The sequence below is a fragment of the Condylura cristata genome, unplaced genomic scaffold (assembly GCF_000260355.1).
Source record: "Condylura cristata isolate star-nosed mole 26May11 unplaced genomic scaffold, ConCri1.0 scaffold00003, whole genome shotgun sequence".
Lineage (NCBI taxonomy): Eukaryota > Metazoa > Chordata > Mammalia > Eulipotyphla > Talpidae > Condylura > Condylura cristata.
In genome coordinates, this window is record NW_004567104.1 from 23,806,387 (window position 1) to 23,832,746 (window position 26,360).

General features: G+C 36.6%; 1 protein-coding gene across 1 annotated transcript in view; it reads left to right on the forward strand.

Annotated features, from left to right (window-relative positions):
- Positions 1–26,360, forward strand: part of LPP (LIM domain containing preferred translocation partner in lipoma) — a 561,646-nt gene that overhangs the window by 395,385 nt on the left and 139,901 nt on the right. Inside the window, exon 8 of the mRNA XM_004675087.2 lies at positions 16,502–16,628. Within this exon, the coding sequence (XP_004675144.1) occupies positions 16,502–16,628 (127 nt within the window). The remainder of the gene's footprint in view (positions 1–16,501; positions 16,629–26,360) is intronic.

Here is a 26,360-nt window from a genome sequence, read left to right on the forward strand (position 1 = left end):
ATGTACAAGTTTCAAAGTTAAGCCTGAATTACTATCCCAGTCCCATTAGTCTTACTATAGATTCACAAGAGATAGCTGTTCTGTACATCAGAGCCAATAATGTCTGCCTCACGGAGGCTGTGGAAAGGCTGGATGAAGAGGCTGGGCTATCCCTGATCCAGCAGGCATTCTGTGGATCTTCTTCCTTCTGTGCTCCTGGCTAGTTGTAGGGCCTCTGTTCAGGGTTGACTGTGCCCCTTCTCAGCTCAGTGATTGCGTCTCTTGCTTCAGGCTATGAACTACAGCCAGGATCAGTGTTAGGTTCTGTTGCTTCAGCTCTGATTCCCAGGCATGCATCTTACAAAAGTCAGAAACAAAGTCAAAGAAAATGATGAAATTTTTATTCTGCCAACAAGCTATTTCACCAAGGGCAACAAATCTTGGCAGAAAAAAGGTGAATTATTTGTGCTTGTGTAATCAATTACATTTGCAAGTGAGAGAGTCCTCTCAGTGGCTTAAAGAGGAGGTGTTGGCTGACACTAGCTTTGTTTAATACTTTATTGTTCTCAGAACATTTTCACAATTCATTATCTCACAGGTCCTTAATAAATTCTCTCTGCAGTCCATGTGGTGGGAATTAATCGCCTTTACTATATCCATTGACTCACTCGGGGGGATTGAGAACTACAAAAGTGAAATGACTTGCCCAGAGTCACACAGCAACTTGTAAGATCTGTAAGAAGTGTGTTGCTGCATCAGAGAAACTATAACAACATTATTGTTCTGCATCTGGTGTTCACATGGTAGTGCATCAGCATGTCTGGATATCTTGAGTTCACTTCTTTTTAGCTCAGTGAACTTCATGAGATTTGAAGACTGCTGTGCTTCTCTCACCTAGGTGTGAAATCACTGTCTCAACCCTCCGACTCTGGGTAAACCAGTTTCATTGTAGGATATGACTTCTGCTCAAGATGTTACTTATTTTACATTTGACAAACACCTAAGGATTCACACGCATTTTCAAGGGCAGTCATCTTCCAACATATCTTGCAAAGTGCAGGTAGAGCCCGACTAGTGTGGGATAGTCAAGTGAGATCTAGATAGGCAAGGGAGATCAAACGTCACTAATGTGAGGCCAATCTGGAGTTTAAGTTCTAGTTTCTCTGGCTTTTGGATCCAGTGTTTGTTATGGTACTTGGCATGCCAGTATCCAGTTGACCTCTGTGCCATTTGATTTGGGGTAGGCTTTTCCATTGGAGGTCAAGGCTTGGTCGACCTAAACTTGATAAAAGCTAAATTTGTGGTGGTGATGCTACATGAACTACCCTTTGAAGTGAAAAAATATGTTGCTTCAAAGGGACTACTCCACTTATATAAATCAAAGTTTCCATTTATTTCTCAATTTTACCTCTAATTTTTCTAATGTTCAGAAAAAAAAATATGTTTCAAGTTACTTTAATCTACAAGTTAGAAGTGAGAGGTTGGCCTAATTTCTGTGTTCCCTTTGAGCACAAGCACTAACACATTTTAAATGATGATAAATAGCAGTGTAAAATATAGATGGATTCTATAAATACTCCAGTAATCCTTACAGTCAGACCAGGTAGAGTGAGAGAATCGTCAGGGTGTTCTGCTCTCCTCCCATACCCATTGCCTCTTCTAGTGGGAACGTGATGATTAAGAATACAAATTTTAGAGTCAGTGAACCTGGGTTCCAATCTCATCTCTTCCTGTACTTCCTGCAAGACAATAGGCAGTCTTCTTAACTTCCCCAGACCTCTGTTTCCACATTTGTACAGGAAAGTTTAATAATGAATATGTAATTTGTGGAGCATTATTTTTATACCATGCCTGTACATTTTATATAATTATGGTTACTTTTGTCACTAGTTTTATCTTCATCTAAGACCCTTTCCTTTATCTTTAGAATAATTCTCTCCATGGCTTTTCCTTAAGAGGAAATACCATTAACTACCTACACTTAATAAACTTTTAAGCTTCTGTTCATGCTATTTATTTTACAATTCTAGTCTTTCTCGTACCTTTCTCATCAGAGTGCTGAGTGATGCAGTATCTGCCACTTGGTGCCTGCTCAGTCAATTGGTTTGGATCCATAAATTTTGATTTTCAAGAGTTTAGAAAGTAGAGAAAAGTAAATACCAACAACACGATACATGTAATAACACACACAGGCTAACTGATTGGGTTATGGATTGGAGGTCATGTTTGAATGCTGTCATGCTTTGATGTGTTTATAACGTTGAGCTTCAGCTGCTTCCTGATGCATCAAGATTTGTGAAGAATAACTATCTAAACAGGAGTGGCTCATTGGAAACATTTAAAATAAATCCTTGCTTAATCAATATCAGCTGTGGTAATGAGAAAGCAAATGAAGAGCAGGATTATGGGGATGATTCAGGTGTTCCCTTATACATGTTGCTTTTCACAAATCACTTGAGTGATTTTGCTTTTCCTGTGCCCTCTGTTTGTTTCAAGAAAAATGTACATGACGAGATTAGGAGATATACCCATTTAGGGGAACCAAGACCAGAGAGGAGAAATAACTGTCCAGATAGCACCCAGCAAGTTTATGACAAAGAGGAAACTAAAACTCAACACAACCAGGCTGCTCTGTTCTTGTTTTCTTAAGTCCTACGTGCTAGCTGGCGTGGTAGGTTTAGTTACAGAGACAGTAAAGTACATTGAGTTTTTTCAGTCTGATTTTTATTATAGTGATGGCTTTGTGTGATAGTGCCTCATCTTACTGCGACAGAAATGCCTAAGAAGCAAGTTCCTGGTGACTTATAAGCATGCTTTTATGTGAAGATAGCACATAACTTCATGAAACCTGCAAAAGCAGACAAACAGAAGCAGCTTTCATGCTGAATTCTACCTCTTATGTGCAAGGGTAGCCATGGCTATAAAATCTCAGGCCCTGATGTTTCTCTACAATGGCTTTCCTATAAGTGTTGAGTTGTTTGTATCAGGATTCATCACAGTCAATTGGATGCTCATTTTCGGTCTTTGATTAAAACCATCATTGCTTAAGACCAGCAACTGAAAGCATACACTTCAGTGGGAAGTGTTTGCCTAAGTCTGGAACAGCTGAGCTGTTATGCAGGGTCTTGGGCTGATCTGTAGACATCTTCCCCATGCAATCTCAGTGCAGAGTTGACTATAGCAGCAGATAGTTACCTCACCCTCACTAAAATAATACTGACATTTTCATGCACAGCACAATAAGAAAGCAAAAAGGAACAAAGTGATTTAAGAACTATAGGTCAGTTAACATGTGTTTTTACCTGAAAGGTCAGCTTGACCTTTCAAAGCTAACTGGTCAACCTGGAATCTTTGTAATTTTGGGGTTTTTCATCTGGAATGTCATGTTTGTTAGATCGCTGGATGTCCAAATTCCACCTTTGTCCAAGATCTTAATTTAAAAAATCACCCTTTCTTGTTGGAGTCCCTTCATCTCTCCAACCTCAGCCTTCTTTTTCTCTATGTTCTACTAGTAATAACTAAGACATTTTACTTTGGATTAATAGCTTTTTCTAAATATGTAATATATTCTATTATACCTCCAAGAGCCCAGGAATCATGTTTCAACTATTTCTTTAGCACTAACCATTATTAGGTGTTCACTAACACATTTAGTAGGTAAATATACTTTAAATAATTGTATTGCTTGCAGTCATCTCAGTTATATTTAGTTTTTGTGCTATATAAACTGCTAGGTTTCATCTTGCATGTGAAACAATGTGATGCTTAAAGTACTAGATGTACTATAACATACAGTTACTTGATCTTCAACAAAGAATCTTCATTTAAGAAATATTGGAGGCTGAGACCATAATATTATGTGCTGTCATTTGGATGGAGGCAATGCTAAGTGACCTTAGTCAATCATGATATTGAACTTTCTTGATTAGAAAATGAGTAAAGCTAGTAATAGCTTTCTTCCTCTATTACCCAGGGTATTTATATAATAGACTCGGTGAAGGATATATATATATTTTTATGGTTTTCATGGTGGTATTTTAATAATAACCATTTGTGTCTGTGACAATTATATCAAACTGTTTCATTCTGATTAACTTGACACTTCAAACCCTGGACTTCCAGGTCTTACTCTCTAATTACTAAACCTTGAGGGGCAATGTTTAAATCAGTGTGGTTGTCTCCTAGTCCTAACTCTTTCATGTGCCAGCTCTGTGACCTCCAGCAAGTTATTCTGATATTTTGTGTCTCAATTTTCTACTCTGTAAAGTAGAAAAGCATATGTATCTTATTGGATCAGTATTGGTTTAAAAAGATGATACATGTATATAGTAGTGATTTCATATATGCCAGTTATTATTGCAATCCCCAAACATTCTTTAAGACCCAGTCAAGAAAATTCTCAACATAAAACAGGTTTCTTTCTTTTTTCTTTTTTCTTTTCTTTCTTTCTTTCTTTTTTTTTTTAAGGCATATTGTTCGGAAATAGTAGTTAAGGAGAAAGGAAGGGTTGGGGACAATTTAGTTAGGACTCTGAACTCACCTGTGAATATAAGCAGTGTATGGGGCTACATAGCACTGAGAAAACACCTTGTGTTCATCGAGGAAAAGGAGGGTTGTATGCCAGAACCAGCCCTGTCCAACAGAATCCTCTGTGGACCACATCTGTCTGTGCCAGCTGTTGTCAGCCTGTGTAGGCTTGCTGAAAATAACAGCAATGATTTTCCCTTTACAGCAACTTCCATCTCGAGAACTCAAAATGCTGCCTAAATGTAGATTAGGGCTCCCAAAATGTTTGCCAAGAATGTGCACGCTTTATAGGGCGTCAAGAATGCATCACTGTTCTGAGTGAATCTTTCATGGTTGAAAGAAGACTAAACTAGTTTCGAATTAGACCTGCTTTCCTGATTTGAGTTTTCTGCACGATTCTCCCACTCATTTTCCAAATAACCTTGGACAAATCAGTTCTTCTCCTTGACTCTGTTTTGTTTGTTGTTTTTTTTCCATTATAAAGGAAGGTATTTAGGAGCCTCCCTGGTGGGGAAGGGGTTAAAGTCTCAGAGCTATCAAACTATGGGCAGCCCCTGCTTCATGAGTTTGATCCCTGGCCAGGGAGCTGACCCAAATGGCACAGCAGACCTCTCCTGTCTTGCCCACTGCTTCCATCAGCAGTGTGTTTTCAGTAGATCTGCTTGTTCTGCTCCCCACCCTTGCACCTTTGGCCTGCACCCCAGTTCTTATATGCATAAATAAATGTAAATATTATTTTTAAAAAATTCCTTTATTACTAAATGATCTCCCATTCACCTCTGTTCTGAGAGCCTCAGAGCAGGCAAGGAATTTACATTTCCTCCCCAAAAGGTTTCTGTTTGGCATATTTGGAAAGATAATGTACTTACAGAATTTTTTTTTTGTACTTTATTCACGGTTAAGCCATAACCCACAGGGGGAAAAAAAATTACTTTGATCAATGGGCAATCACATCATCTTTTAGCCTTTTTATATAACACCCTATATTTGTTGTTCATGTGATTTTTTTCTTTGTGTGTTACAATGCTATTTATCATGTCCTTTTACTATTTTCACATTTTTCTATTTTTCACTATTTTCTTTTTACTATTTCAAGATTTAACATGAACTCTTTAGCTTATTTCAGAGATCAATAGTCTTTTGAAGTGCAGCTCTATGTCTTTTGCTGACTCACAAGTAATGACTTCAAAATGGCCATGTCTTAGGCTTGTACTCATTCCACCCACATCAGAATCACCGGGGGCACTTATTATATTTTGGTTGCCATCTTCCCACACATAAGATGTAGTATTTGTCCCTTAGAAAGTTTCCTCTCAAACTCTAAACTTTGTAATACATGATTGAAGTTCCCTAAGCCTAAGTAGATTGGACATAAATCCATTCTGAATAAACATAGATAGATTAAAAAACGGTTTTTGTGGTGGCTACATATTTTATTTCTGGAGTTTAGAAATCTCATGTTCCCTTTTTTCTGTCATCTGTGGACCTTGGTTTTCTCATTTGTAAAATTAGGACAGTAACCACCTTGTAGTGCTGTGGTGATTACATGAGATAATGAATGTGAAATATTTTGAACATTGTCTGATCTGCTAAACACTCAATATGCCTTATCTTCAGTCTCATAAATGATATCGATAAATATATAAAGCTGAGTACTTTTCCGAGTTTATGGAAAGAAATATCCCTTGAATAGAATTACTATCATTTGAATTACAGTTGATAATCAGCTAAAAATACTAATTGCTGTTGGTCTTCAGTATTTCAGAGCTTGGTCTTTTTCCTCTTCTGCTGTGTTGCTAATGAATAACACTGAGTATTCACCTCATTCATCTTCCTGCCACAATTGAAAGGCATCTGTGGCTCAGATTTGACAGACTATGAACATTCAATACAAACCATGAACCCTTACTATTTATCAGCATATATGTCATGTATCATCTAAAGTGTTGCAATGGCTCTAAATGAGCACATCCCTTCTCCCAGTCTGCTTTTTCAACACCATTTAAAAGATGAAGAAGCTAATGGTAAGAAATTAAAAAAAAAAATTGTGAAATGTTATACAGAATAAGTGGTATAGCTTGGTATGTGAACCAGCTTTTTCTGCTTCCGAAGCCCACACTTTCTCCATTACACCACAATCAATGTTTCCGAAAGTTAAAAGGGGCCACATTGGTCTCCAACCTCTGGTATAATTAGCATCATGCTTTAATCAGTGAGGTTGACTGTCTTGATTAACCTTTATGATAGATCATGCAAGTTTCATATTTCTAAATGAATACATAGAGGCAGCTGTAAAATAGTGGAAAAACACTGAGCTTGGATCAGAAGACTCATGTTTAGCTCCTGGCTCTGCTACTTACTAAGGGTGTGATTTTGGCTAAGTCACTTAGCATAGTCACTTAACAAAACCACTAACTTGATTCGTTTCTTTATAAAACACACACACAACACACATACACTCACACACACACTTTTGCTTTGGAAAGCGTTAAATGATGTCTACTGTATGCCCTGGGGTTTCTTGTTGCTTGTAAATAGCTGAGAAATGTGAAAACCTTTTTCTCTTTCCTTCAAATTCTAATTCAAGACCCTTATCCTCTTGGCAAGCTTTTGGTGTGTTCCAGATCTCTGTGGGCCCCTCTCTCTGAATTCATATCTTTATTCACTCGTTCACATGATATTTACACAGTAGAGAATGTACTCTCTGAGGATAATGATAATTTCTTGTTAAATTCAGGCAGTTAATGATTTCCATAAACCATAGCATTGCAATCACAAGGTAAATTCTATTGACACTCTCCCCATCTCCACTGTGGTTTAGGCAACTAGTACTTAGTAAAAGGAAGCGTCCTGCTCTGGGTCAAAGTAGTGGATGTGGAATTTAATCCCTAGCAGGCGGTCCCTAGAGACTGTACTCTTACAAATCTGAGCTATACCAATCACCATCAATTCCTAATGTTTTGCTTTGTTCTTTTATTTCTTCCCTGTGTGCCTTGATTTCCTGACTGGATTACCGATTCCTTGAATTAGCTGTATTTCACTTATCTTCATGACTGCCTTAATACCTAATCATTTGTGTCTGTGGGTTATTTAACATAGATCTCACTAGAGATTACAGTTTTCCATGCTGCTTGAATTCTGGAATGAAGAACTTCTGACTTCTTCAGCTTCTTTGTCTCTGGTCAGAAGTTAATCTTCCCACCATGTTGAGTTACTTTAATTTGCTTTTCACAGGTCAAGCACAAAGCTTTTCCTCTGTTGTTTTCACTGAGACACGTTGCCTGCTTCCCTGCCATGGCCCAGAGATCCAGTGTGATCGCTGTGTCTGTCAGAGGGTGAACTGTTTTCCATGGGTGTCAGTGTATTTGAACAAAATGCATGCCCTTTTTGCATTCCAATTGCCTTGGATTGCTGAACAGGAACTTTCTGACTCAAATGAAAACCACCTTGTTTTAGGTGAACTATGGGGGGTTAACCATTTGTTTGCTGGTGTGCATTTCCCACGAAAAACTCAAAAACAGAAATTTACCTCAGCCATGGAAAGTGATATGCCAAGTGTCATATTTGCATATTAAAACCGAAAACTTATTTGCATGTTATTTCAGTGTCTTGTGTCATGTTGAGGCATCTGTCAAGCCCACTAGATAGAAACAGATTGTACAGTAGGAAAGTGTTTCTGTGCATATCAGACTGGAAATCTAGGTGCCTTTATTTTTTCCCAACCAATTATCTGCATTTTTCAATCTCTATTCTATTCTCGCTCCATATTTGAAGATATATTAAAATAATCCTGAAATCTCATGTTTTATCAAGTATATATATTTTAAAGGGCACCCATTTTTTACTATATTGTATTTAGATAATTCAAAAACTATAAAGGAAAAAAAAATTACTATCCTGATCTAAGCTCTCAGCATGCTCTATATTTCCTTCAAGTATCTGTTTTTTATACCTGCAGACACACATACTAGCACTCTTCCATATTTATTACACATATGTATTATTATCACATGCACTGTCATAATATCTTACTGTTTATGAACATGATGAAATTTTAGCATTATGGAATTCTTACTGGTGAGCAAGAATTACAAAATGATCTGTGCATATAGCAGTAAGAAATTCACAAAACCCTGTGTTGAACACATTGAATTAAAACCAGTTTGGTCTAGAACCCAGGTAAAAATAGGTACTAAATCTCTCGTTGATGCACAGTTTTTACATGTGCAACTTTTGTTGAGGGTAATTTTCCACAAGAAAATGCATAGGAAGCAGTGCTCTTTTGTAAAGCCTTCTCCCTGATGTTGGAGAAGCTAGTCCTTTGCATTGTTTCAACAATCACATGAAGATGAAATGTCTTCTCAGAGAAGTAACTGCCAGCCACTAGGGAACCAGAGAAAAAAACAAAGGTCTAGTGTTAGTCTGAAAATGCTACCTTGAACAACAGTTTTTCTCAATCATCAAATTTTGATATTGATTCTTTCTTGAGGTAAAATCTACCATTGGATATAATGCCATGTGGTTGTTTTGCCTTTGTTACATCAAATCTCTTATGTAGAACATGTATCAAACCTAATAATGGCAATAAATGCGTATAGCTTTCAGCTGTAGCATTGTGGCATAACTGATTTTAGCCTCTCAAAGGGGCAATGGAATGTGTTACATAAGAGCAGAGCAAGTTGAGAGAGATTTTATCAACCTACAGACAACTCACTTTCTCCTTCAAGAAGGGTCTACCTAAAGTATAGAGGGAAGAATCAGTGAAATGAGAATTACAAGTCAAGTTAGCCAGATATTTTGACCTAACTTCTCAATACTTGCCTACCAGGTAGTAAAAGCATCAAAGGTTGTGCCTCTTCTGTGCTTGGAGCTGGAAAGGAAGGCATAAGGGAGACTCTTGTTCTGATAGCCAAATATGAGCCCTGCTTTGTTATTTCTTTGTTGGTGTTTATGGCTAGAATGTAGACAGACTGACAATTTGAAGAACCAGCAAAGCATATATTCACCACATGTCATGAATTATAAGAATTATTCTGAAAAGACCTCAAAGTAATTACATCTCTTGCTAAGACAATTCATGTTAAATTCATATATATTACACTAAAGTACTTTATCAGCAAATGAAAAAGTGGAGAGCTAGTAGAAAGAGAGTATTACTCTGCAAACATTCCACTTCCAAGAAGAAAAACATCGTTATTAGCAGTTTGTAAGCTACCCATCCTGGTAGTTAAAGCTGCTATTTATATTGTGCTTAATATTTTACTAAGCTTCTTCATATGAGTGAGATACTGTTGCTTTCCACTTTATAGATGAGATAATCAATAAGGAAGAAGCAGACCTAAAGGAACATAAATGATACCCTAGACATTAGGCCTGAGAACAAGCAGGCTCCAAACCCAGGCATGATAGAGGCTGCCATGGCATGTGGAACCGAGGATGGTGGGCAGTGAGTGAGACCACTTTATCTTGCTCATCCTACATCTCCCTAATGGTGTACATGGCCCACACTCCCTGTCTTGGGGGCCCAGGTCTTTCCTCTGGCAGCAGGAACATAGAGCAACTCCAGCCTCCTGCAAGTAACATCTTCAATTCTTAGCCGTAACTCTGAATGTGGCCTATGAAAGATGATTTTGGAGATATCTGTGTGGTATGAGAAAGATGCTATCATGAATAAACCTCTTGAAAGTTGAAGACTAACTAAAATGGTTTCCAAAACTAGACTCAAGCCTTTAAAGTTAACATTTCTTCTTTGTTCTTTGTTCTTGAGGAATGAATATTCCCCAAGAAAATGGAATTTAGGAATAAAAGAGCCAAGAAAATATCTTCATTCTCAGGAATCTGTGAGGAATATCTATTCCTCGGTTTCTAAATGTTAATAGGTAACTCTTCCCCGTGTCCCTGTGCTTTTAATATGAAGGAGAGTAGTGTCCAGCAAATCATCTGCTATTGGCCTCAATGGGCACTCCTTCCAGATACTTATAATACACTATGATAATTCAGTGAGAGTCAGTAAGGTAGGGCAGCCTAAGGATATTGTAAACTGCAAACTTGACACTGTAAAAAGGGGGTGGGAGGACAAAAATATCAGAAATACTTTTTTTTTCTGGCAGGCTTTCAGCTCCAAAATGGGGCTAATTCTACCTTTTGAAAGAAGATAATTTCAATGTTTCTTTTTTCAAGAACACATAATTGAAGTTATTTTCCCTCTGAGAGAAGGAACTCTTGTACATCATTACAAATGGACAAGAAAAATGAGCAGCTCTGGTACCCAGAGTGATAAGAGTATTCATTATCATGTAATCTTTCAGAATATCTTGGCTGCCTTTTCCCGGTGTTTTATCTGTCTGGTCTGTGCTTTTCTGCTAAGGTTCAGATTTGTACCAAGTTGAAGTTACCTTGCACTGTGTCGCAAGGAAATCGGCAGCGGGTAAGGACTTAAGGGATAAAAATGACCCACACTGAGGTCAACATCAGAGTAACTTGAGAGGCGAGCATCATGATGTATAGCAGATAGCCCCTTGGTAATATGGATCCTTAGCACGTATATTTAGTTAGTTAACTTGCTATTACAAAGGTGTCAGGTGGTGTTTCCTGTGAGTCTTCACTGTGGATACCTTCGTGCAGGCTGTTTACTGTGCTGCTTTTTCTCCTGGGAGGCATGAATTCTCCTGTTCCTCTCAAGGAGAAGTGGTGGTAAGAGAGTGTGGTTCATCTTCGCATGTCTTGAGTCCACACTCCATGTGGATTGAAAGTTCAGTAGGCTGTGGAAACCCTGAGACCTACTGCTGCTTACTCAAATTCAGAATGCTGAATGGAGTTCTAGGGTGTTGCAGGGGATGCTGACAAGTGGCTTAAATCTTTCTGCAAATGGAAATCTCTGTAATAATGAGGTTTCTACTTAACTCAGCGTGTATCTGTTTTTACAGACAACAAAGTAGCCATAAATATGAATATCTGTGATTTCACAATAAAATCTGAAGTGAACTTGTGCCCTGCATGTTATAGACACAAACGTGATAGAACAGAATCTCAGCATCTTTGGAAACTTCAATTTTGCATAAAGATACTGAGGCTCAGGGAATAGATTTGAGTTGCTCAAAATTACTGGACAAGTTCAAAGCAGAGATAAAATTAGAAAAATAGGTGTTCTGTTCTTATTGTACATGTGTATTAACAAAAACCATACAAAACATTTCAAATACCAGAAAGTTTTATATGAATATGATGAATGTATTTATTTGTGTTATTCTTAATCTGGAAGAACATTCTTACCAAAAGTCTGTCCTTGTGTGAGTTTTGTGCACAAAAAAAAAAAAAAAAGTCCTTATTTTTGCACGGTCTTACCTTAACTTACCAGAGTCTAGATTCATACTTGCCTATAGTTTTCCTATTAAACCTTCCCAGGGATAATAGTCAAGTGGTCCCTAGCTGGAAAAATGTACTTGACAGAGAAGAACCAGATACAGATATTTGGACATTTCCTCATTTCTGACTTTCTTGTGTATATAAGGGGAAAAAATACATATTGTATGTATAATTCATAAAACTCTTCATTTTAGGAAAAGGAAACTATGTAAAGACCAAAAACTGTTCTTCTATCGCTTTCAACCATTAACCTTTGGAAATATTTGTTTTCCATCTCCCTTCTGTAACAAATGAGACAGGTTCAACTTGATCAGAGCTTAGCTCTCCCTAGGGCAAATGACTGACTATTCCTGCTCTGACTATTCGCTGCAGAGAGAATGGGAAATGTAACTTAGATGTATGCTAAGGAAGAGATTTGGTGAGCAGTTGTTAGTCTCTACTTTTGTTTATGAATTGCTGACTTAGATTTAGAGATGATAGCTCTGACCTTGCTACCTGAGTTTATATTCAAAAAGGAGCAAATAATATGCCCAAAGAATAAGTTGTACTAACTCTTTGAGGGTTACACTATAACTAGAAGCAGGAACTATCAGGTTTTCTTTAATTATTGTTGATTTAATTTAAAACAGTTAGGGACTCCCTGGTTACACAGAGAGTGTCGATACTATCAAGCCATCTTTTGTAAGTCTCCATACTATCAAGCCATCTTTTGCCACTGCTGCATGAGTTCAGTTCCCTGCAAGGGAGCTAATTCACATGGCACAGCAGACCTGTCTCGCCTGATCCTCCCCTCAGCAGTGTATTTCACTAAATCTGCCTGTTCTGCTCCCCATTCTGTCTCTGGTGAATCCTCTCTCCATCCACCCTGTACCTCTGGCCTACACCCCCGTTGTTGCATGCAAATAAAAATTTAATCTGTAAAAATTAAATTAAAACAGTTCCATTCGTATTTTTCCCCTAATCTTTCAAGTAGTTTTTTTTTTAAAGATTTATTTATTTATACACACCGTACTGGGGTACAGGCCAGAGGAACAGGGGAAGTAAAATGATTCATCAGAGACAGAGTGGGGAGCAGAACAGGCAAATCAACGAAATACGCTACTTAGGGGAGCAGCAGGCGAGACAGGAGAGGTCTACTGTGCCATGCGGGTCACCTCCAGGACTGGGGATCGAACTCACACTGAAGGCTGCAGCTAGTTGCAATGATGTGTCCTAACCCGTAGTGCCACCAGGGAGGGCCTCAAGTACTTCTTTTATACAAAATTTGTCAAATGGAGCATGGAAATTGGAGTCAGAAGACCACCCCACCTTTTGGACTCAAGTTCTTCATAATTTCTGGCCTGGGAAGGGAGTTATGTAATCATTTTCCCAGCTTCATCTATAATATTGTCACCTGCACTGGGATTTTCTCTTTCAAGAATCAGGTTGGATGATCCAAAGGCCCTTTGTTATTTTGCTTTGTACTTATGCTGTACATGAGATGTAAGCCATACCTTTTTTAATTCTCCCAAACTTAGTGAAGTAAAATTTGAAGGCCCACTTTTAGAAGGGAATCGGAAATAATTAAAAAATCCTGAGTTCCTAAAGATCCCATAAGCGTCATAGTTAAATCTCTCTCCATCCTGAAAGCCAATGCCACATGATTTTTGGTGACAAAAAATATTATGCTCTGAACTTCCATCCTACTACATTCTCAACAACTCTTATCCACTCTCCACCCTTAGGTTATTTTGTGTATCTGATTAGCTCACTCCTTTGCTAAAAATCCCTACTACGTTTCTATTGTGTCTGTGTCTTTAGATATGTCCCTTATGGTCTGTGAACCTCCTGGAGCTGTAAGAAAATTGCTGGTTCATTTTTATGGACATCATTCTCTGCTCATAGGGAGTTTAACTCATAAGTTTTCAGAACTTCCCATGGTTTCACACAATGCCTGCAGGTTTCTCTACAACAGAGATACCCTAAGCCACTCAGTTTGGCGTATATAACTGACTGACTCTTCTTATCTCTGGCCTCTCCTGCCTCTAAAAAGCAAGCCACTTGCAGTTGTACACACCCACACACCCACACACACACACACGACTGCTTCTCACTTAGGGCCTGTTGCTCTCCTCACGGTCTCCAGCTTGACCTGGGATAGAAGTCCAATCCAATGCCAGGGTTTGGTAGTATTCAGAATGTCTTTATCATTTGAATTTATTACATTTTCAAAAGTTTTACTTCAAGGATTATAGATAGAAGTGGAATTATGTGATAGAAATAAATATAAACTTAGAATTTGGAAGCCTTGCTAGGATTTCAAACAGAGAAATAATCCCCTTTCACAGTGGGGAATTTTCAGGCTTTCCCCTTTTCTGTATGTAGATCTGCAGATAATTTTTTTTTAACTGACAACAATGAACCCACAATTTAAAATATCCTACAGCCAGATCTGTTCATTTGATAATATGTCTGGATCATTTTTCATACTTTCATATGTAGATTTATTGTGTATACTTTTAAAGTCTGTCCATTGCATGTTGCATGATTCTACTACTGCATATTTAGGTGGTCCCTTATCAATGGATGGATAGATAAGTCATTACTTTTTGTTCCATCTGTCAAATATATACCCTATGATCAGCATTGGTTATTTAATTTTATATTCATTTTATGAGTATTTCTGTATAATTTTCTAGAAGTATTAATATCAACAAATAGTAAATTTCATAATGATAGCATAGATTCCATTGTGTTTTGTATCCTTAATCACTTCTACACTCATTATACTCCAATCTTCTCAAAGGCAAATATTTGTCTAATACATCTATGTGACCCTCTCTGATGCTTGCAGAAGGTATATAAAACTGATACTATAAAATGAGCATATAAACTAATCATCAATGATTAGTGAATGATTCAATAGCCCTTTTATACCTCACTCCAACCCTCTAGGGCCTGTGTTTGTAGTTTAGAGAGACTCTAAACTTAACATTTAATGTTTATTGAATAAGATATCTAAGGTTGTATCTTGTCTTAAATTTATCATAACTAGCCCCTCCATGATCTTTTTTGAACAAATTTCTTGACTGGGCAATGAATATATTTAGATAATGATTCTTCAGATTCCAGGATTCTGCTCTATTTACGTCTCTCTCATCTGTCACAAGCCATAGTTTGTTGACTGCTTTCTGATCTCAAATCCAAACTTTGTAGCAAGGAAATAAAATCCCAGAGGTAATATTAGTGACCAACAAAGCAGATTCCTTCCCTTTTCAGTTTTCTATATGTCTTACAATAACATTCTATGCCTTTTCTAAAATCTATAAATGGAAGATAAGTTTGGTGAAAGTGCCAACCAACCATGCCACATCTATTTACAAGGTATTTCATATAAAAAAATTAACACCCATCTTGAAGTTACTGAAATAAATGTAGAGATAAAACATTTTTACTTTATTGGATTTCATGGAGTTCTTTAGTTTAGTGAAAATAACCACTGAATGAACATGCAGTTTATTACACTGATTCTTGTTAACTATTCATAGAAGAAATAAACTTTTGGTCAGTGAATTTAAGACTACATGAACATCAAGAATGAGAATATCCATTCTCATTTCAGTCCACTAGCCATAGTGGATACTGGCATCATTTCTAAACCTTTTATAACAGACTTACAGTTTGATAATGACTGAAAATGTTTGAGCGTGATATTGGCAGTGATCAAAGTTATAATATAGGCAACAGAAAATATTGGGTTGGATTGTGAGAAAGTCATGATGCTTGAAAAACAGAAAAAATATATAATTTACAACAATCCAGTGCAAAAAAAAAAAAAAAAGAAACAAAAAAACAGTCATCTGTTCTTTCTTCCTTTACATACTTTGGAGTTTTGGTTGATCACCTCAAGTACTCTTCTACCTAACAGTTCACCCCCTGTGGTGGTATAATTATGGTTTATCCACCTATTTAAGCCCTGGTCCAATGTCATGATACAGACTAACCTTCCCCATTCCACATCTAGCTGTATACAGTGCTTGAAGAAAAAAATCATTCAACTTTTGAAATACAATTCACTTTCTCACCCCTTCTACCAAATCAGATGTATTTCATTTTTATCTCAAATGGTATATGTAGTCCAGAAAGGTAGGAGTTCCTTATGCCACATACTAAGAGCTGGTATGTTTCTGCCCCTTTGGGTGAATAATCCCAGTCTGCCTCTCCCCTAGAATTCTTTCTCTCAGTCTACTTTTATACCCTGATTGCACCCTTTCTGCCATTGTTTTACCTTTAATTATTAATGTGCCTACATCCCCCACTTGACTATAAACTCCAGAAGGAGGAAAACTTAATTTATTCATCTTTTTGATAAATATACATCTTATACATGATTGCTTAGCAATTGTTAAGTGAAATGGAGTCCCACTGTTATAAATATGGATTTCCAAACCTGCTAGATGTCTCATCATAAGGCAAGTGAATAAACTAGTGTGTTCAAGGTCAGACACAGAATAACTAATAAAACTGATTTTAAAATCATTGTCTCCTATCAGACAAGTATTGTTCTTTTTCCTCTACAATGTAAACACTATTTGATTATCTTTGTTGATACCTAGATTGTACTTACAGGGCTATGTTTTCTACCTTTCAGGGTGGACAAACAGGATCAATGGGGCCTCCAGCTGTCACCCCCTCTTTCCGCCCTGAAGATGAACTTGAACATCTGACCAAAAAGATGTTGTATGACATGGAAAATCCACCTACTGATGAATATTTTGGTAAGTAGTTTCTAGAGTTGACTTCTCAAGGAAATGGCCTACTCTATTTTCCTTCATTGATAATTAGGAGTATTATCAAGTGCAGTGATAAAGGACTTGATTTGACTCTGGATGCATTGGAGTTGGTATGAATGCTTAGATTGAGCACTTCTGGCAACTACATTATGAGACTGACGTAAATGTGGTATCTGTCTAACATGTATGGAAATGGCAGTGGTACTAATCAATTTCTTGAGATACAAATTTTATTTTAAAACTTAACTTTTGACAATTTATTAGCATGAAGCAGAAATTGGGTTTCTATATGTGTTCAAATTTCTCACTGTGTCTAAATATTCATGAGCATGACTTGGAATTGAGGATAGTCTAAACTGCTGTCTCAATTCTTTCCCTATCTGACTTAAGTTGTTCCTTTTGTGTTTTTTTTTTTTTTCAAAATTCTTCCCCACCCCCTTAAAATCTGTGGATAATAATGAACAAGTTAATCATCTTGACCGCCCATTAGTATAATGTGAATTTGTGAATTTTATGCCAATAGTGAGTTGCTAAGGATATATAACCAGTCTTCAGAATAATTAATAAATCAAAACAATAATAACCAGTCTAAGCAAAAAGTGATAAGAGACATGAGAGCTTTAGGTCAAATGTTCAGCAGGAATGTCGGGAATGTTTAATAAAAGAATTGGTGACACTTAATCCTGGGTCCTTTAAAGAAGGGCCTCTCAAATCTCCTGTAATGAAAAGCTGTCTCCTCCTGATTTTTGTTAGAGACCAGTGAGATATAAAGCAACTACTAAGAAATGAAATTTAGAAATCCAAAATGGAAGACCAACTCTCATCATTACTAAATTTCACAGTGATAAACCATTCTGTTAAATTGCTATAATACTTCAAAATACTGTTGATACTTGTCTCTAGGCAAGGTGATAAGCATTCCTTGATCAGACATCCATGTGGAAACTACACTGAGTAACAGACATACCGAGAATAGATATTGTGTCATGAAGTTGGTGAAGACAAAGGGACAGTAGTGGAAATTGCACATCTTCCTTTTTCAAATTTTCCCACTTGGGAAAATACTGGCCTAAAAGCACTGAAGATGGACTGGCAGGCATTAGAATATAAAACAGTTTGGAATTTATTTGCAAGCAAGTGGCTGTGAGGCTTAAAGACACAATAGTGGGAATACAAATGTCTAGCTCTCGTCCCTTCTCTGCCCTGGACTGGCTGAGCAATATTAGGGTATTTTCTCACAGCCTGAGCCTCTTTGTTTCTTACCAAAAGCATAGAGCAAATGTTTTAGCATTTATCTCAGTGCCAGTAAGTTCACTATAGGAAAAGCATTAATCCAAATAAGTTTAATGATTAAGTTAAAAGCTAGGCATAAATTGGTAGAGATTAACACAAATACATAAATAGCAAGAAAAAAGTCACTAGTTATAATAAAATATGTATGCCATGTTCTTCTTGTTAGTGAGGGAGGAAAGTTAACATGGAGTCTAAGATATAATTTAAAAAGTTCAAAACATGTTAATAGTGAAAAATATGGTATCTATATTAAGGTATGTTAAAATTAATATGTATGTGTGCTTCAAATATCACAGCCACATAGTTAATAACTATAAAGAAAAGTGAGCATAAGGAATAATTGTGCTAATCAGTACATGTAAAGCACTCTGGGAAACACATAAATTAAATATTTTTGCTTTCAAGAACTGTTGCTAGGTTTACTACTTACTAGCCTGGACTTGAACCTGTAACTCTAAACTTCATTTTTTTGCTTTATCTATAATATGAAAATAATAGCTAGCATATACTGTTAACTGTGAGTATTGAATAAAATATTTATAGGAAGCACATAGCCAATTTCTTGGCTTATAGAATATGCTCAATAATCAGTTACCCCATGCTCTTGGGGGTTGCAATTTATTTCAGAAAACAAGACATACTCATTAGAAATCCATTAATAATATTTTATTTAAATTTAAGTTTCTAGCAAAAATAGAACATATGTCACCAACTAATAAGTAATCATTGCCAGATGAGGATTATTAGCCATCAGACAGAATTTGGAATCACAAATAATCTTTCTTAAGCACAGTACTATTTTATGTACTTTATAGAAATTTTAAAAATTGTATCCTTACAGAAATAAATGTGAAATAAATATTAATATTATTTCTAGTGTAGGAAATTAAGGCATAGAAGTATGAAATAACGTGTCCAATATTAACAACTGGTAAACCACAGGATTAAATTGGAATCCATACTCCAGGTCTATACATTTTTCTTCAATTCTCAGATCTTGGACCACAGCTTTATTGAGATGTAAGAGGTATACAAAAAGCTCCACCTGGTTAATATATGTAATTTGGTGGGTTTAGACTTCTGTAACTACTTTTATTACCATTATCTTGCTGAAGATAGTACTAACATATTCATCACCTCCGAAAACTGAGACTGGATATTAAGGGAACATTTTATGGAGGTGATAATGACATGGAAAATTAAAGATGGCTGTTCTTTTCTATGTAGGTAGAATGAACAAAAGGTGAACTGAGACCAGGATTGTTCAAGGAACATTTGTATGGAAAACATTTATCAGTTGCCTGTGAGGTACAGCCTAGTCTCTAGGTGTTGGAGTTACCTGGAGACAGGCAGACATGTATCTTGCATTTAAACATTTTTATAGTCTAACAGTGGATGCGGACAGTTGTGGTGTTTAGTCATAACACAGAAAGTGACAAGCGACTTAGTTAAGGTTCAAACAAGGTTCTTTGAGAATGTAGAAAAAGATGAAAGACATTTCCAGGCAGGGACAGAAATGTGTGTATGGAATTGTTAGCCTTTGAGTAAATCTTTCAAAGTAAGCTAACAGAGACTTGGCAGTGGGAAGACAATAATGAAGGGAGGTCATTTGTAATGAGGTGAATTTTAATATAAAATGGAATGGAAATTATGTGACTGAAACACCCATTTTGGATGGAGCAAATATTGGGAAATAAGTTTGGAGAAGTAGGTCAAGACCAACCGGAACTAGGGCTCTTAATGTCTGAACAAAGGCTAAGGACTTTACATTATATAATGAGACTTTGTGCATTGAAATCAAATGCTGTGAGAGCTGTTCCATCCACTGTGGTCACAAATATGACTCCATAGTCAGAATACCATACTTTGAATGCAAAATCTACTTACAAGGTAAAAGCAGGAAGCAAAGGACAACAGAGCTATCTTTTACTAACCCATTCTTTAACTATTTCCTAACTGCATTCTCCATGCCTACCACTTTACAGGGTGTTAGTGACATCCAGGTGCAGAGGTTGTGCTGTCACAGAGTTTCCAAGTTCCTGAGAAGGACAGGAGAGAGGCATTGATATATGAGATGTCAGTGTAAATAACAACATTGTTTCAGGTCAACCTGAGGTGTGATAAGAGCATAGAAAACACACTGCAGCCTCCAGGTGAGGAGAGTACATATCAGTGTTTGCATCTAGAAGGCTTGACCCTGGAGAAATGGTTGACAATCAACTCTTGTTCCTAATAGAATAGTACCTTACTTCCCTTCTAGACTGGACATAGATTGCCAAATACAACCCTAAAGTAATATCTTTTGCATTACTACTCTTACTCTCTTTTTCCATCAATTTGCCATAATGTTAGAATTTTCATTGATACTATAACTGATTTGCTGAGGTATACTTTAATGTCAAAGAGAGTAAGAGGACACAAAATACAGATAAATGGAGCAGGTTCCCCTATGGTCACATCGCTTTCTGTCTATGTAGTCCTTTCTTCTTTTTCTCTTCAATGGAATGATTATCTCATGTATTTAATATTTTGTTGTCATGAAACTGTTCTCAGCATTTTAAACAGTTTTTCTTTATAATTAAAGAACTAATTACAGTATGTCTAAAAGTATTGGGAAATATGTGAAAAGATCACCTCAGAGATGAACTAAATACAAAGCAGGAAATATGTTCTTACAATGGAAGTATCTGATAGAAACCTCCTTAATACAAGTGATGGATTTTTTTTTTTAGATTTATTTATTTGTGCACACAGAACTGGGGTACAAGCCAGAGGGCAGGGGCAGTGAGAGGCTTCATCTGAGACAGAGTGAGGAGCAGAACAGGCAGGTTGACGAAGTACACTGCTGAGGGGAGCAGGGGGCAAGACAGGCAAGGTCTGCTGTACCATGTCGATCACCTCTGGGGCTGGGGATCAAACTCACACTGAAGCAGCCACAGCTTGGCTTAGCTTCACAGGGCAGTCCTCCAACCCACTGCACCACCAGGGAAGGCCCAAAAGGATGAATTTTAACATTACCAATAATGGGACAAACTGACATTTGACCACTGATGTAATAGGAGGTACATTGGTATACAACATCACCTATGTTTTGCTAAACATTTAAACTGACTCAACCATTAGGAAATAGACAACTCTAGATATTGTAACATTCTTCAAGATACCCTCCTGGATGCTTCAAAAAAATGGCAATGTCATAAGAGACTATTCAAAGCAAAGACAAAGTAAAGAGCCATGTCATTCAAATGCAAGGGATGGATCTTGATAGGATTCTGGATCCGAAGTGGGGGGGGGGGTGGAGAGAATCAGTAAAGTATTTGTGGTGAGGTTGGAGAAAATTGAATATGAAAACTGTATTAAATAATACATCAGTGTGAATTTCTTGAATATAGCAATAGCATTGTAATCATGTTGAATAATATCTTTGTTTTTAGGAGCAATATGTTGAAGTATTTTGGGCAATGATTCCATCATAACTACAACTTACTTTTTTTTTATTACAAAAGTTTATTTTTACATCATTTTGTATATATTTTTTTCCCATCTCAATTGTAATGCCCGTGGGTTTCCCATCACCAAGTCACCCATGTGCCATCACCATAATCCCGTGCATTTCCCTCCCCCCTCCATTTTTGATCCCATTCCCCACTCCACCCCCTCAAAATGTCTCTGGTATATGGTTGTTCATTATTTTTGTTATTTTCTCGCCTGGTCCATTATACTCCTGCTATGAGTGAAACCATCCGGTATTTTTCTTTCTCTTTCTGGCTTATCTCACTAAGCATGATCTTTTCCAGCTCCATCCAAGTAACTGCAGGATGGATGGGTAGGTGGATGGGTGGGTACATGGAAAGTGAGTGGGCAAATAGATATTTTCCTAGTTGGGAGGAAAGAGTCCTTTTCACTTCTGAAATCATGATCTTTAAGTAAGAGACCACCCAGAGCTATAACTTTTTTAGCCTAAACTCCAATGTCACTGACAATATATTTTTAGCTATCATTAACTCCTGAGTTAACTGATGTTACACTAACCATAAGCTTTTTTGCCATGACTGAAATACATACTTCAGAAAAGTGGCACATCTAGTACCTCTCTGTCAACTGTGGTAGCTGAATATAGCCCTTTTGTTCACCTCGAGAGAAGGCAAAAATCAGCAATAACTATTAGCTCATCTTATTTTCTCATGTCAGACCTTGATAAAATATTTCAAGAAGGAACCTTCAAGTGAATCACAAGTGGGTCTTTTTTTTTTTTTTTTTTAGTGATCTCTTTTGAAATGATACTATGAGTGTCTCCATGTCATCACTCTTACATTTTTATCAAAAATTGTGTTGCTTTATAGTAGCAAGTAAATACCCCATTTAATGAGCCATAACGCACCAATTCGATAACTATTTTTAAAGGGGATATGAAACCTTTCCATTTGCAGTGTTGTTGTTGGGTGGTCAAAAACAAATGAAGAAACACAAACTATCACCTAATACAGCAAAGAGAAGAAACTTAAAGTTAAAAGTAGAAAAAAAAAACCTCACCAAATTCAGTTCATCAGACATTTGTTTAATCTGTGTCATCTGCCACATGACTGCTGCCTTGTTTCATCTGTTTGCATCTTGGTGAAACTTGTTTCCCTAGTCAAGAGAAAGATATATTTATACTAGAGGGAACTCTGAGTTTCAGGAATAAACAAATAGAAAAAACAATCGGAGGTATTTATATATATATATATAATGTCTTATCTACCTATATCTATATATGTGTACACACACATACATACATACATATATACATACATACATACACACACATACATACATATATATATATATATAATTTAGGGTAAATATCAGAATTTAAAATAGGAGAGGGTAAAATTTTAAAATTAGCTATTAAAATGAACGGGGTGGGGAAAAATAAACAGGGGAGAAAGAAAGATATCATTACTGGGAAGATATCAAACCTGGGAGGCTTATAGAGCTTGTGGTCAGCATTGGAGTTTATATTTCATTTTTCTTTGCGGGGGCAATAGGGAAGATAAAAGGGATGTAACAGGGCAACCCAGTTGGGTAGCCTGACTGTGGCCTTCACCTGTGCGCTTAAGATTCAAGTGCATATGCATACATGAAAAAAGGTTCAGGGGTGCCTCTCTCTCCCTGCTCTATAGCAAGGACAGTTGAGTTTTATATTCTAGATAGCCTTGAGATGTATCTTTGAATTTACTCAGGAGTTTTACATGTAACACCTAGAGTCTTAAGTTCTTGATTCCATACATTAAAAGAAAAAGCACGTTTGCATGTCCACATGTCTTTGCCTGTGACCATGGCAAGAGTTTGTGAAGAATGTTGGTGTCTAGGTGTGAAGATTCTATGGGACATAGCACCAGTGAGGTATCGGTGATATGGAATGGATGCTGCAGTGTATCTGAGGAAGGATGGGGAATATTTACAAGTTTATTTTTATTCAGGAAGCTGTAATTATCTCCGCATTGTTTACATGGTGTTGTTTTATCCCTTCTTTTTAAAATACTGAAGTGTGTGAGTCTTAAAATTACTTAGTGAGCTATTTGAAGAATCCCTGTCTTCAGATCAGTGTTAGGTAAGTTCTCATAATCAAACTTGGCATTTATCTGAGAATGTTTTGCTTATCTGTGAGTATTGTTAGTGAAGTATATTGAGAAATTTTGTATAAAGACAGAATTTTGTTGTAGGAGAACTAGGCTTTACTGCTTGTTCAGAAGTGCAAAATAAAAAATAGTGGGGAACTGATATACAGTCTAATGCATGTGCTGCTGATAAAACTGGCTTACCATGCTTGGTGCTATGTACTTTTCAATTGCAAGCAATTCAGAGGCCCAGTGAATGTTCATGAGTGCCCCCCAAACAGGGATGTAGTTCATTTTTCCCCTCGACTTATAAATAGAATCAGTAAGCAGGCATGCTTAGAAGATTTGGACTAATTTGCTTGGGAAACCACACTTTAGATTGGAAGGTATAGAGAAGAGAAAACCTAGAACCCTCACTGATATTGGAGGATTCCCATATAGAGTCAAAGTAAAAGTGAATATTCATTACACCAAAGGTAGCAAGAAAGGTAAATGAAGGGAAGCTAGCAAAACTCATTTAGTATAGTGAAAAACTTTTTTTACAGAAGCAAGTACTTAGAAGAGTCCAGATCAAAGCCCAGAAGTAGAGATTGCTATTCTAGCATATCATAGACAGCACAATTCCAGTTTGAAAGTACTGTCCAACTCTGGTATGCAGGAAACTAAGTATCTAAACTTGCCTGAAAATCAACCTAGTCTATGTTTACAATTTCTTTTTTTCTTTTTTCTTTTTTTTTAAGATTTATTTATTTATTAATACAGAACTGGGGTATAGGCCAGAGGTGCAGAGGGGTGAGAGGATTCATCAGAGACCAAGTGGGAAACAGAACAGGCAGATCAACAAAGTACACTGCTGAGGGGAGCAGTGGGAGAGACAGGAGAGGTCTACTGCACCACGTGGTCACCTCCCAGCCAGGGACTGAACTCACACTGAAGTGGCCATAGCTTGCTTGCAGTGATGCACCTTAACGCACTGCATCACCAGGGATGGCCTGTTTACAATTTCTAATTCAACTTTAGATTATCATCATTCTTACATGATTATAATTGACATTTATATCACACTTTGCAAGGCAGTTTAATGCCTCCAGTGTCATTTGATCATCATCTGTATGTCTGTCCATTTAGCGTGTGAAACACAGGCTCTGAGTGATTAAGGGACTGTCCCTTTCTGTGCCCTCCACCACATATGGCAGGCAGAGATTGTGTAATGGCAGAATTGCACTGGGTCCCAGTGAATGAATGTAGCTCCTTTTCTCTTTCCACCCTCATGTTTTCTTAGCATGTTCTTGATCATGGACTCTAAGATCAATTAACCTAACACTTTGCTTTAACTTTTTCATGAGTATTAGCAACAGTGTGAATACCTGAAAAGTGTTTAGAGGGTCTGACAGGTCTAAGTGATAACTATTTCATTGTTTTTATTTTGTATAAAAAAAATTGTTTTCAAAGAATTCTACCATTTGCAAACTGAGAAATGACTCGATAGATAAGTCCTTTAGTATAGATAAAACCTGAAGCCTAAAGAACTTTATTTACACAGAAAAGGTGACCTAATTAATTTAAAAAAGGAAGAAAAATTTTAAAATGTGTGGTTTTGAAAAAATATTCTATTGATTAGAGAAAAAATGGATGTCTAGCTTTTTTTTTTAATAGATTTTTGTTTAAGGTATCTGTGGGTCAAGAGAATGCCTTCTAGTTAATGAGATATAGTAAATATATTTCCTTTTGTGGTAGTGATTTCTGGTAAAATGTTTGCTGCAGGCAATCTATGTTTACAGTACTAAATAAATAATCCCAAGCTTTTGTTGTGTTCCATCTTAGCACATGTTAATTTTTAATTAATTTGACTATATAATGTGTTTTTAAATATTGATTTAGAAACCTAGATTTATGGTATTATAAAAAAAGAATGTAATTTTAAACTTATCTAGGACAATCACTTATTTTCCAGAAAACTGAAGCACAAATGACTCACTCAAGGTCAAACAGATGGGAGTGTTTTGAACTCTATGGCCAGAATTTTGTTTCTGAGCAAAGGGAAGAAATTGGTTTCTGATAAAGGGAATAGGAATGGTGGGGATATTCACCAAAGAAAGTAGAAGATTCAAATATGAGAGAACTCTTTTACTCATTTCATTAAATTACTTTTTTTTAATATTTATTGTTTATTGTCCCCACTAGAATCTATCTTAGATTGAAAGTAATAATTTTTAATTCACTGATGCATCTTCATCATTGCTCTCAGGGCAACACTTGATATGTAGAAGATATTTAGTAGCTGTTTAATTAATGAACATATAAATGAAAGTTGCAAACAGACTTTCATATCCCCTGTAACAAGACATGGTATGTATACATAAACTGTAGGCGGTAAATAATGTTTATCAGGTATTTATTTAGCATTCTGTGTTATCATAAAATGTTAGAGATATCTAGGAAAATCCTCTCATTTTTAGAAATGTTGAAAATGAATGAGTTATTTAGGTTTACAAATAACTTAATGACCTAATGACCATCATGGATTTAGCTCAGACTTTCTCATTCCTGGTTTTTTTGTTTGTTTTGTTTTGTTTTGTTGTTTTTGTTTTTTTAATCACCTTAGGCACTGGAAATGTTTGAGATGATGTAAGACATGGTTTCTTTACTCAATAAAGTGTAGCCAAAATTGGACCTAAAGCCTTGAAATTGGTCTTTTTTGCATATGTTTTTTTGTGAAAATTAAGGATTGAAATTTAGTCAAATGTGTAAGTTACATAGTTAAGATTCTCTATCTTAAGTTATGTCACATTTCCCACACCAAAGGGCCCCTTTGTAGCCCTTG